The following is a 14177-nucleotide window of genomic DNA, read 5'->3' on the forward strand; positions in this document are numbered from 1 at the left end:
CCAGCAAGAAGCGATCTAAATTCAAATAAAATACGTCAACCCCGTCTGAAGATTACAGCGATCGGCAGAAGACAAAAACTCGTGCCGAGACAAAGATCTCCTAGGATTTATTTAGGACTGGAAGTGAGATAAGAGTTAATTACAGCCACTAATCGTTATGAGAAAATTAATAACCGCGTGCATTCCCGGCAGATAAAAATCGGTAACGGCAGCCAAAAAATCGCAACTGAAAGCACGACAGCTATATCTTCAGCAGGGAGGTTCAGCAGGGAGGATCCAGCAGACCTTCCAGAAGGAAGTGAGTACAATCAGAGTTTAGATGCTGTTCTGGCCACACTGGTGAGGTTGACAGAAGAAAATAAACAAAGTTGTGTCATAGTGATAGAAGCAAATATAGAGCATAGAAAATTGAAAGTCATGCTAAATAGTTGGATAAAAAAGTGTTGATAGTAGAATTTAAAGAGTTTTTGGAAGAATAAAGTTTGAAAAGATTTCTCGAGTGAGTTAGAAGATAGCGCGAAGGAGGATAGCTGTTCGTAGTGACAAGAAAAGTGTTTGCAGGAAGAAAAATAGTTTCTAGTAAGTCAAATGTAAAACAATGTTATGCTTTGTAGTGATTAAAACTATTGATTTAAAACTATAGGCACGAGCACAAGTACGAGTGAAGGTACGGATAGCTAGAAACGAAGAGGCAGAGATACATATACTGCAAAATAGTGGAACAGTAAGTAGATAATAACGAATTATGATAACAAATAAAACTAAAGGCGGAAAAATGTTATTAGGGTGGTTCAACTTGAAAGGCAAAACAGAAAATTAAAAGTAAAGAATTTCGCACAGAAAAGGCAGATAGAAAACAATAATGTAAGTAAGAAATTAAATCAAAACAACAAAATAACACTAAAGGTGAAAATATATTTTTAGTTTTGATCGACGCTAAAAAGGCTCGAATTGCAAAGATCGTTTTTTATTCTGCGGCGTCACAACAGATGCAACAAGACTTTATAGCAAAATTACGTATTAATACAGGGTTTTTATGCGGAGCTGAAACAGACCGTGGACCGTTTTATCCGAAGCTAAAACTGATGTAGGACACCGATTCAATACGGACCTAGAACAGACGTAGGACTTCGTCTTTGGGTGGAGCTAAGACCGACGTAGGATACCGTCTGTGTCTGGAGCCAAGATAGACTGAGGACACCATCTTTACGTGAAAGCAAACAGATTGTATTCACCGTCCTTGCCGAAAGTAAACAGCAGGCCGCTGACCGCAGGAGGAATTGGTTGCCAATCACTGGCACAATAAATACGAAATAAGAATCGATACTTGGGCTGAGTAGCTACGCAGGGACGCCTGCCTAGTGAAGCGCCTTAATATGCAGCATTAGAAAGATCAATAGCCGAGATCACGTCACCGGGAGAACTGGAGTATAGCGAGACCGTTCATCGAGAGAAGGAGGCACCGTGAGTAAAGAAAAATGACATCTTTGTAAACGCTAGCTTAAGTCATAGAAGAGGTTAGAGTAGGAGATAATGGTTCAGGCCAATGAGGCAAGATGGCACACAGTGAGCCAATAAAAGTTTAAAATGTGTATTGCACTTTAGTTGAGATTTTTGTGTTTTGCGCAATGTTTTAGAAATTCCCTTTTGTCAATTCAGCAACACGCTGAAGGTTTATAAAGTCAAACACAACAAGAGAGGGATCCAACGTGCTATATGGCTCGACCAGATTTAAACTGACTTACGTGTGTCGAGACGTTCAACGAATTAGCGACCAGTAGCCCAGGACCGAGCACAGTGGAGAGGAATTCTTGATACTGCAAGAGCCAACCCGGCTCACTGTGCCTTGCGAGTATCGCTAAACAAGCACAGTTCGCTCCACCCAAGATCGGCAGTCGAAAGAGTTACCTTACCACGCATGGAAGGAGGAAAAGGTGTCACTGACATCCAAGCGCTTGCGTATCCCACATCCAGCACTTACGGAGATATTTCATAGATAGTCAAACTCGTCATGTTGTCTACCGCACTGTCTGTGAAGCAGACCACGGATTCAGCGCCCTGCATCTGGTGCAGGAGCATTACCAGTTGAATTGCGACCTGAAAACCGTACCAGAAAAGGTCGAAACGTGAAAAGCAAAGGAACTATCATGGGACGCACCCCCATCAATTAGATCAAGCGCATGTAGACAAAGTGGCATCGAATGCATGGTGGGTGCGAGGTGATCTCTTTTCGGAGACGGAAGTCTTCACGGTAGCCATCAGGATCGGGTTATTATGACGAAGAACTACCGCAGGTACATATTGTACAAAGATATAGAAGACCGTTGTCGAAAGTGCCGAAACGACTTATCTTGAACGCCACAATGCGGTTGCCAAGATTGTGCACCAACAGCTCGCCTTGAAGCACAGCTTGGTAAACTGTTACGTACCCTGCTATAAGTACCTGCCCAACCCGGCTCTGGAAAATAGCTGCAAAAGTTGTACTGGGATCGTGAGATTATTACGGACGTCCTTATACGTGCCAATCGTCCCGACGTTGTGATCTACGGCAAAAAGAGGGAGAACATTACCCTCATAGACATCGCTGTACTGCTGGATCGCAATGTCCAGTCAACATTCTCGGCCAAAATAACGAAGTACCACGACGTGGCCGAGGAGCTAAAGCAGATGTGGCACCCTTAGGACGTACGTATAGTTCCGGTGATTATCTCAGCCACCGCAGTAGTGCCCTGTAGACTACAACGTTCCCTGGAAGAACTGGAACTGCAAAGAAATTTGGACAGTATCCAAAAAGCCGTGGTTCTTGGAACCTGTAATACAGTGACGGCCAAAGTGCGGCCCTTCGTAACAATTCGTGCAACCCGCGGACTAATTTGAGGGATGGCGGACTTATGAATATTTCTTTTGATGAAACAAGGGTCACTCAGTTCAGTCGTAATACTTCGTGCATATTGCAGATCTGATTGCTTTCCAGTTTAAATCTTGTGGATATTCTTAAAAATCGGTTTTTGCAGCCGCTTATTTTCGATTTTGTTATGCGCAAGAATGACCAGAGGTCATTGCGGCCCGCTGACTCATGGATAGATCTGATTTGGCCCGCACCACGCGTGTGCCTGGGCACCACTGCTGTAATATAACGAGGAGCCTCATGAATCATCACAACTAAACACAACCGGAGCAGACGTAACACCAAAAAAAATGTGAATGACAACCACAGAGCTTAACCCCTCTTGGCATAAAGAAGCCCGAGGGTAGGTGAAAGTTGGAGCTTGAATAGGTATAGTTTACACTCTTGGCTGGGTTCACAACTAACAGTACGGAATATGTCCGTGAAGATAGAAAAGGTTTCACCATTTATTTTCCACTGGAGTTCCACCAGCTAGCCATTTTGGTCCGTTTCTCTTTCTGCTATACACGAATAATCTAAACAACAACTAGAATCGGTGCAAAAAATTTTTACGTTTAAGATCTGAAGCTGACTCATGTCATCTACAAGCCAAGAAATGCTATCGTTTTTCAAAAATTAGTGACCTTTGCGGCTTGGCGCAAGACAAACTGTATGCTCTGAAATGCTTTTATGTTTTTTTTTGGACCTAAGCAACAACGTTCTTGGTGGGACTTTTGACTTCTGATTTCTCACTGATATTCAAGCTACAAGATTCATATATTATTTCGAAAGCTTCGTCTCAATTGGGATATATTTTCAAATTTGGCATGAAAAGGCGGCTTGGCACAAAAAAGACACCCAGACACCATTCGTGGTTACTTTCCAGAAGCTGAATTACCACATTAGGTTGAAATCACCTCTATCCTGTTCTAAACCAAGAACGACTGTATCGCGTGCGACCAGCAAACGTGTGCCGTGCGCAGAACTGTCACGTGTTGATGGAGTGAATTTTGCATGCCAACTTTTGATGAAGCATCGCGTAAATTATGTAGTATACGACGGCGGCTATCATAAAGTCTGCTGCGTATGCCGTCAGCTGGGACAGGTGCCAGCCGGCGGAGCTCGCAGTTACGGGCTTCGTTTTCTCCGATCAACAATCACTCATGCTCAAAAAAAAAAAAATATGCGAAAACTCTGCGGTGTACATTTTTCAAGTTGAGTGAAATACATTCAGCGCGCTCCCACTGCGTGTGTGCCACTACTACTGGCACGACTATAAATTATGACGAAAGTTGTGGCTTTGATGAATGGTAACCGAAACGAAATAAAAACCAAACGAGATACTTACTTTTTGGTATTATCACTGCCACAGGTACTTTTGCCTTGCACCAGAAAAAGAGATCCCCGGTCCGCATTGAGAAGAATTGACACATTTTGTAGAATTTTGTGGCACAAAGAACGTACGTCCAGATCGTTGCAGATATCCTTCACCTATCATGAGCAAGCAGGGTATGGATTAGCGACGACGGATCACCATCAATTGAATTAGAAAGTGCCCTTACCAGTTCGAAAATTAATTCCTTCTCGTCCAGTTGCCGCAGCTCGTTCCGCGATAGTCGCTGAGGTCGCTGGCTACTGCTGGGTCCACCCGCGACACCGTTCTGATTGAGACCAGAGCCACACTGGAAATTCTCGTTCTGCAGGCCGATACTGAGGAACGTAGGCGTCCCGTCGATTGTGTTCACGATGGGTTTCAGCAAACCGCCGCGCTCAAACTCGTGAGCGGAGATTTTCCTGCAGAAAAACAGACAAAACGGAAAGGAACGGTGTAATTAAGTTTAGAGCGCATCGAATGGATTAGGGGTTTGTGTTGGTCGGTTTAATGTTACGCTTTGCGATTGCAGTTGGGGTCGTTTCTGTAAATTCAATTACGCTAAATGATGCAATTGAACAAATGTTTGATTAATTGATGAGGATCGGTTTCTGGTCCAGACAGCTTGAGTACGATTACCGCTGACGCGTTCGACCGTGTAGGTTCGATACATAATTTCAATTTGATTATAATTTCATGATTAGAATAAATTGACATGGAATGTAATATCCTGTCGGAAAACGCCTCCGCCGCCTCGGTTCAAAAACATAGATTTTAAATAAGGATTTAAATAAACCCATTCTTATTGTTTTTCCATTATAATCGGATTACTGATGCAGTCGAACATCGAAGCTGTCAGTTGCAATGAAATTCTCTAAATGGTTTGACATTCAATTACGGAAAGACAACACGATATTCTAAAGCCAATGTATATGTCAGTACTGCGAATTATGAAATCAGCAGCTATCGGAAATATGATTGGTAACCACAAGCGTGTCCAGACATAATCCAAAGGTGGGGTACCTGATCTTGCAGAAGAATATTTTGGACTGGTAAAGCGAAGTAACCGTTGCACAGTGGGCAGCATCGACCGAAATAACGGAACTTTTTGTTGCCGCTGTTTTTAAGGAGTAAAAAGTGACTTTTCTTATGTAAAAAATCACGAAAAACCGATTGATGATGGTCTCAACGCGTGGAAATGACGAGAAGTAGCCCATTTTGCCCCATTCACCCCTATTTTCTAAGAGTTTTGAAAAAATTGTGTACAAACTCTCTCTAATTTGAGATTCTGTGGTAAGGAAAGAAGAAGAATGTTGGGAAAAAAGGTCTATGAACAATTTTATTTTAATGCAACATAATCTACAAGTGTGTTTTGCCCAATTTTACTCAAGGTTTCTGTACTAGGTACTACAGGTAAAATGCCAATTCGATACTTTTACCTGAGGTTTTCAAAAAGGCATGCCTTTCTTATCAATTTCAGTAAAACCGTAGGGTAAACAAGGCAAAACAATCCCTTACACGACATTTTTGTGAAAATTTTGATCACTGTTCAATCTTCTGACTTTTTCAACCTTCCCTACAAGCATCCTTTTTTGAAATTCTAGGGTAAAAGTATTGAATTGGCATTTTGCTTGTGGTACAAAAACCTAGAGTAAAATAGGGCAAAACAGACTGCTAGATTATCATGCATTAAAACAAAATTGTTCACATACCTTTTCCCTAGCATTCTTTTTCTTTTCTGACCATAGAATCTCAAATTAGAGAGAGTTTGTGTATGATTCATTCAAAACTATTAGAAAATAGGGGATAATGGGGCAAAATGGGCTACTCTTTTTAGTCACTTTTTACCCCTTAAAAACAGCGGCAACAAAAAGTTTCGTTTTTTCGGTCGATTTTACCCACTGAGGCGTTGGATGGCAAATCTATTATTATTGTTTGAGTTAGTCACCGTTCATTTTTATAACTTAAAACTTGTTGACTTTTTCGGTGAAACGGTATCTGTTGCGTTCGCTGGGCTTACAAATTGAGCAGGTTTTCAAGGGTATCGCATCTTCAAAATACACTACTGGGTTGTTCCTTTAGAGATTTTTTAGAATTTAGATGCTGTGTAACTTTTCACAAAATTTTTTTTTGAAGCTTTTATTTCAAATTGAAATTTGACTTGAAATTAAGATCGAAATTTAACTTATAAATTGTATTTATATTGGACTTGAGATTAGACTTGGAACTACATATAAAATTATAGTTGAAACTGGACTTGCAATCAGATTTTAAATTATACTTAAAATGGAACTAAACATTAAAATTGGGCTTAACGTTGGCCTTGCAATTGAACTTGAAATTGAACGTGACATTGGACAACAAATTTGACACGAAGGATTACTTCAAATTAAAATTGACATTTGTTGTCTTATACTCTAACACGTTTTGCCACTTTTCTGTTCCGTTTTTTCTTAGTTCCAGTCCCGTTTTTTCAGTTATTGTAACAAGTCAAAGTTTTATCTCGTGCCTCTAGTGGTTTTCATGACCAATGTCATAAAACTGCTAATAAACCTGCGAGTTCCACTAGATTATTAGAACATTTTGATGATTGCTATAAAACTGCCTTCCGACCAAGTGGCCAACTCTTTAGAAGAGGTTATAAGCTCAAATAGTCTTATCAGGCTCTGTTGAAAGCAACAATGTTTTTCGCTACAAAGCTATAAAGCATACAGCTTGCTCTGATAAAAAGCTAAATCAATCATGTAACTTTGTTAAGTTGAAAAAACATTCATGAACAGAAAAGTTAATGCCTTCCCGTTAGACCATCCCGCCCATAATAAAATATTCGATAGAATAAATAATAAATTTTCAGTACTCTCCGTAGTTGTGCAGCAAACGCGCATTAAATTTTATCGTGCGTATTGGTGATAGGTAGGTCAAATCAACACGCCAACAAAATGTCGCTATTTTTGAAAACTAGTTGTTCTAACAAAATAAATATTCAGTTAGTCAACCGCAATTTCTAGCGAAGTCATTTTAGATGCTTCCTGAGACAGACTTTTTTTGATTATTTTGTTTTGCGAGGAGGAGACAAAATACTAAAATATGGCAACATGGCCTCGCATAAAAAAGAATTTCAGTACTGAGCTCAAATATTCTTAATAATAGCAGCAATAAATCTGGTTGATCAGGGTGTTACGGTTTCAATCTATACCTATAAAAATTGTTGTCCTTGTTGTTTACACTTGTTAGTGCATTCGTGTCGGAACCCATCAAAATGGATTTCTGTCTGTCTGTCTGTCGGTATGTTCCTTATAGAATCGAAAACTACTGAACCGATCGGATTTTTGCATGTAGAGGTTTTTGGGGCTGGGGAAGGTTCTTATGATGGTTAGAGACCCCTGCCCAAACGATACAAACACAAATTTCTTCATAACTCGAGAAGTAATCAAGCTACTGGAACCAAATTTAGCATGAGGGGGTTTTTGGATGCGAAAATTTTTTCTATGGGGAATTAGGACCCCTCCTTCCTTTAAGAGGAGGGAGGGGGTTTCCCATACAAATGAAATACAAGTTTCCTCATAATTCGAGAACTTATCAAGCAAATGGAACCAAATTTGGCATGTGGGAGGGGGGGGGGGCTTTGGAGGCAGAATTTTTTTCTATGGTGTATTGAGACCCTTCCCCTCTCCAAGAAGGGGGGCTCACATACAAATGAAATACAAATTTCCTCATAACTCGAGAAGTGATCAAGCAAATGGGAGCAAATTGGGCGTGTGGGGGATTTTGGAGGCATGAATTTATTTTAAGATGGTTCGAGACCCCCACCCCTACCCTTGTGAAAGGGGGATTAGAACTCTCATACAAATAAAACAAACATTTTTTCGTTACTCAAAATTTAATCGAGCTTGAGAAATTTTGAACTCTTTCGTAAAACATAATGTCAATAACAAGACCACCAAAACCTATCTGCAGCACCGTGCAGAAATCACCTCTGTCCTGGTCTTGGTCTACTGACCTCTATTACTTTCCTTCAGTAGGTTCCGAACGAGCGAGAGCAAATAAGGAGTGGATCACCCCGAGGATCGAAATGGTACTCTCCACGAAAAGGTTTTTCGCGAAATGGTACATTTGCTTGATTATTCTCGAGTTATGAGGAAATTTGTATTTCATTTGTATGGGAGCCCCCCTTCTAAAGAGAGGAATGGTGCTTATTCACCATAGAAAAAAATTCTGCCTCCTAAAACCCCCACACGCCAAATTTGATTCCACTTGTTAGATTACTTCTCGAGTTATGAGGAAATTTGATTTTCATTTGTATGGGAGCCCCCCTCAAAACGGGGGGAAGGAGCCTTATTCACCATAAAAAAAATTCTGCCTCCCAAAATCCCCAGATGCCAAATTTGCTTCCATTTGCTTGATTATTTCTCGAGTTATGAGGAAATTTGTATTTAATTTGTATGGGAGCCACCCTTTTAAAGGGGACAGGGGCCCTGAAGGGGTGTTTTTTTATTTTACTGTGAGGAAAAATTCCAAATTTGTATATTAAACTACCCATGCTTTCATAGTTACGTAACTGCCAAAATGAATCATCTAAGGTTGAGCTCCTCAGAAACTTGCAAAACTCGAGATTGTGACAAAGGTCATCCGAGATTCACGATTTATGTACAACACAGTTTAATTTGTGGCAATACGAAGTTTGTCGGGTCAGCTAGTAGCTCTATAAAACTAACAGATTTATTGCGGTTTGACAAGTAACCCCAGTAAGATCAATTTTGATTTAAAAAACATGTGACTCAGTCAACTAGTTTTATCGTGGTAATACAAGCAACCACATTAAATTTGCGTTTTTAACAGTTTTATTGTGGTTTTATAGCTAGCTACCAGTAGTTTTTGACTTGTATAATCTCGGTATTATGGAATACCGTGAGAACCCTGAGGTAATGATTAATACCATAATAAGCCCTTTACAAAATTCAAAGAAAACCAACCGGCTTTGGAATTGTTACAAGGGTTTCTCCTTTTCTTAGTTTTTGTTTTCACTTTCTTTCCTTTTCTCCTTTTTTTCTTTCTTTTTCCACTTTTTCTGTCCCAGAAAACTTCCTGTTTCTTTGATCCATTTCTCTTCGTGTGTGTGCTACTTTTTCTTACTTGGAATCTTGTTTTTCTTTCTGCTTATCATTCGTTTTTTGGTATTTTCTTTCCCGTTTTCAGTCTTTTCTGTTCACTTTTGCCCTTTTTGTCGTTTCCAGTCTTTGTATTTATCTCCTTTCCATTCCTTCGTGTTCAGCTGTGTAGTTTTTCTGATGTCCAGTTTTCCGTCTTTACTGTTTTTGGTTCTCTTTTTTCCCTTTCGGGCTTCAATTTTTTATCTCCCGTTTTTTGCCTTTTTTCCGTTTTACCTTTACCTTTAGTCCACTTTTCCTGTTTTTCTTTTATCCTTTTTCTGTTCTTTCTCTCGTTTTTGTGCCATATTTATTCTTTTATATCTTATTTGACCGCTTTTCTGGTTTTTCTTGTTTGTTCTTTAGATTTTCTTATCAACTCTTTCATTGTTCTTCTTTTTCCTTTTGGTTTCTCTTATTTTTTGCTCCTTATTTGCTTTCTTGTATCATTTTTCCTTTTATCTGTCCGTTATTTTTTCTTTCTCTGTTCCTTCACTCTTCTTGTCCTATCCCGTTTTTCTCCCTTTTCTTAAATTCTAAATTTCCTCCGTTCCGTTTTTCCTCTTTCTTCTTCCGTTAGCCACGTTTTCAGGTCTGTTTCTTTTCTTTTCCTGCCTTGTAATTTATTATTTTCTAGAACATTTCAATTGCTGTTTTGGTCCGGTTTTCGTCTTTTTTCGCTTTTTACTTCTTTTTCTATTCCATTTTTCCTTCGCCCGTCGCTCGTTTGCTTCGTTTTTTGTTCGCCTGCTCCGTTCTTTTTCGTATTATGTCCTGCTTTCCCATCTCTTCATTCACGTTCTGTTTTGTTCCTTGTCAGTTTTCATTTTTTTCTTCTCGTTTCTTCGTGTTTCTGCCTCCTTTTTGTCTCTTTTTCGTTCAGTTTCCCTCATTTTCTCTGTCATTTTTTGTCGTTTTCGAAAGGATTCTTCCCCCTTTTCTCTCGTTTATCTTCTATTCGCTTCCAATCTTCATGTTTTTCCATCCAATCTCCTGTTTTTGCTTCGTTTTCCCTCTCCTGCTTCTCTTCTGTTTTCTTCTTTTACATTTTTTTTTCTCTTTTCATATCCTGTTTACTCTTTACCATCTTGCCTTTTTTTCTTTCAAACGCGTTTCTTCAGTTTTGGCCTTTTGGACATTTCCCTTCGTGCTTTTTCCGTTTGTTTTCTTCTGCCTTATTTTCTTTTTTGCTAGTTTTTCAGGAAAGCAGCCGGAAACTATCCGTAATCTATCTGTAAATATGCTAAGAACATTTTGTTGTTGTTTTATTCTTTAGTTCGAGAAATATGTATTATTCAATTAGGTGAAAATTCAGCAAATCGATTGTTTCAGCCCTAACTCAGGAACAACAAAAAATGTTATCATAAACATTTTATAGCTAAAAGGTTAGAAATTAACATACAAGAAAAAAAATGTTTTTTTTGGAATTTTCCACCATTATTTAACTTAAAACGACGTCTGGTTTTTCAGGAGAGCAGCAGAAAACTATCGCAGATCTATCGATAATCCATCTTGCATTCCTCTTCTATTCTTCATCTTTTTCTCTCCAATATCCTGTTTTTTTAAATTCATTTTCCCTTTCCAGTTTCTCCCTTGTTTTCTTCTTTTCTCCCTTTTGGCTAGTTTCTACTTTTTCCTTCCATTTTGATTTCAGAAATGAAATCCTGTTTTCTTTTTTTCTGTACTTGTTCCTCCATTCTCTTGCTCTGGTTTTTCTTTTTTTCTGTGCAGTTTCATTTTCTCTGTAGTTTTTTTCGTTTTCGCTAGGATTCTTCCTTGTTTCTTTCGTTTTTCTGCTTTTCTCTTCCATTCTTCATCTTTTTCTGTTCAATATCCTGTTTTTTGCTTGGTTTTCCCTCTCCTGCTTCTCTCCTGTTTTCGTCTTTTACATTTTTTTCTCTTTTCATATCTCGTTTACTCTTTACTATCTTGCCTTTTTTTTCTCAAACGCGTTTCGCCAGTTTTTGTCACATTTCCTTCGTGCTTTTTCTGTTTCTTTTCTTCTGCCTTATTTTCTTTTTTGCTAGTTTTTCAGGAAAGCAGCCGGAAACTATCCGTAATCTATCTGTAAATATGCTAAGAACATTTTGTTGTTGTTTTATTTTTTAGTTCGAGAAATATGTATTATTCAATTAGGTGAAAATTCAGCAAATCGATTGTTTCAGCCCTAACTCAGGAACAACAAAAAATGTTATCATAAACATTTTATAGCTAAAAGGTTAGAAATTAACATACAAGAAAAAAAAATGTTTTTTTTGGAATTTTCCACCATTATTTAACTTAAAACGACGTCTGACGTTTCGGCCCTCAGCTTTGGCCTTTTTCAAAGGAAATATGGTTACGTTTTCTTGTCGAGTCGTTGATTACCAACAATAAACGGAAGTTTGAACGTTTAACGGCTTCAAATGCATGACATTAGAGTTAAGTTTGAACTTGAAATTTAGCTTAGATTAGCTTATAAATTAAACTAGAATTGGACATTGGACTTGAAACTGCGGACCTCTGGGTTACTGAAATTAAATTTTACCGAGAAGGTGAGGCACGTGCCCCAGCCTGAACACAGCAGTGTTGAGAACATCATTTACTTCTCTATTAGGCAATCTACTCCCAGTCGTTTTTTCACATGTTTAAATTCAGAAGTTGGTTTTTGCCATTCATTGGGTTGGATTATTATTTAATCTCTCATATGTCATAGCTTTTATCCTTTAATACTGTTATGCATGTTATGAATGTGAAGTGGACCATAAAATAACTCAACCTGATGTAGATCATAGTCTGAAACAGGCTTAAGGATGGAACGAAATGGGTGATTTCTGCTGTTGAATTCTCGTTTTACGAGATCCTTCACCAGCTTTTTTTTGAAATAGTTCGGAATCCGAATGACTTCCATTCACGTGTACCTGTGCAGATAAATTATCTCTTGTCGGTGTTCCGCAGTTACTCAATGGACACTTTAAGAGTCATGCAGGCGGAAATAATTGGTGAATAAAATAGAAAATGAAATCCTTCGTTCTCGACCGGCGTTAAAAGAGCCTACGATATTTGAAATCAGCAGGCATGATGATGGCAAACATGTTACGGTCGGTTATTATTGTCCAGTCCTAATGATGCTCGATTATGTTGAACGTACGAGGGACAATAACATGTATTATAATGGGCTCCGCTTGACCATTCAAACGATGGAATCGACCGATAGAGACCGGTCTTCCGTGCAGAGGCAGACTAGTGATTACCATTTCGGTAATTTCTCTGGTTTGCCGCCGGATATAGGATTGCATAATGCATGGGTTGAAACGAACCCACCGAGCGCAACCCATCCGCTGCTTCCTGTCTGACAGCTGGTGTGGATTATGTCCTGTTGTGGAGTGATGAATTGCGGATTTATTTTATCTATCAGCAAACTGCTGTGCGGTAGGTAGAAAATAATTAGGGTTTCCTGAGCTATGCATGCGTGCATATTATTAAAATTTTCACATTTAAATTTTTGCAAATCGAGGAAAAGCGTTGCATTCGCGGTTAGAACTTATTCATTAGGTTTATAATTTTTGAAATCGTGTTGTATACAGTAACAATTGCAGTACTAGAACTACGATGCAATATACTGGTACTAAGAATATAACCACTATCAGGCTGCATAATCAAGTCATGTTGAACTTGAAATATATATTCGCAAAAAGGTTTTTGTTTAATGAGGTCATTACATATTTATAGATCTATTATGATATACTCTGATGTGTATACAATTGCGTAATATACGAACTAAAGCATAGGCTATAGGTTAATCACAGGTGACTAATTAGTGCTCACTCCATACATGAATGGGCTTTGCTTGAAATTTACGACCTGTTGGAACACGACGAATGAGTGAAGCTCTTCAAACAAATCAGGATATAATTAGAAAAATAATAATGTTTCCACTTATAAACCAAGAACGTCTTCATCATGATAAAGCAATTTCAGATGGCAATTAACACTTTAATAATATATTCATTTCAATTTTCAATTTTCGTTGACTAAACACAGTGACACCTACCTTACAGGAGTGGTTGCCCCGGAGCCTGCCCGGGAGGAACAGGGCTGCGTTCCCGTACCGTGAGTCGGCGAGTCTATGCTTCCACCGGCCGTGCCCGGTGTTGCATGCGAAACCAACCATCCGTCAACCATGTTTCGGGTGGCCTTTCGTATGAAATAATCCTGCACAAACTCTGGATTTTCATCCAGCCAGGCTTCCATCCGAGCGAATTCGGCGTCATAGCTAGCGCCGGTACCGGTCGCCGAGGCAGTTCCTCCCAGGCTGCCACCACTGCCGCTGTTGCCCAGATGATGAAGATGTTGATGATGATTGTGCAGGTGGTGATGGGGATGATGGTGGTTGTTCAATCCCAACTGGTGATGGTTCAAACTACCGGAACCGGTGCTGTTCGGGCCGGTTTGCTGTGAGGAAGCTGGCTGTAGCTGTAACGGCAGGGGGACACCAGAACGAGAGCCCAACGATGTATCGAGTCCCACTGTGCCCCCCTGCTCGGCGGGCATTCTGCTCTGAGGCTCCTCTATACTGCGCAAGTGCAGGCCTGAAACGGAGGAACAGATTCGAATGTTTGCGCATTAGTTTTAAATTCAATTGGTTAGCAGATTATACAAATGTAGAACGACATGCATGGAGATAATTAGTAATTCAAGTATTTGCCCTTAGCAAAGAATACAAACTAGTAACAATTCTATTTTAATCTAGCAGAATGCTTTGCATAACTGGACATATCATTATAGGGAT

The 14177-nt window shown here is 39.4% G+C and overlaps 1 protein-coding gene across 7 annotated transcripts in view; it reads right to left on the bottom strand.

Moving 5' to 3' along the window:
• LOC128743995 (dual 3',5'-cyclic-AMP and -GMP phosphodiesterase 11) overlaps window positions 1-14177 on the bottom strand; it is a 221272-nt gene that overhangs the window by 36758 nt on the left and 170337 nt on the right. For all 7 annotated transcript variants that reach the window (XM_053840725.1, XM_053840724.1, XM_053840721.1 and 4 more), the window contains 3 exons: window positions 13440-13977; window positions 4450-4681; window positions 4236-4378 (listed from right to left, as the gene is read on the bottom strand). In XM_053840725.1, coding sequence (XP_053696700.1) covers window positions 4236-4378; window positions 4450-4681; window positions 13440-13939 — 875 coding nt within the window. In that variant the 5' untranslated portion in view covers window positions 13940-13977. The remainder of the gene's footprint in view (window positions 1-4235; window positions 4379-4449; window positions 4682-13439; window positions 13978-14177) is intronic.

This window comes from Sabethes cyaneus, chromosome 3, assembly GCF_943734655.1.
Source record: "Sabethes cyaneus chromosome 3, idSabCyanKW18_F2, whole genome shotgun sequence".
NCBI classification, from domain to species: Eukaryota; Metazoa; Arthropoda; class Insecta; order Diptera; family Culicidae; genus Sabethes; species Sabethes cyaneus.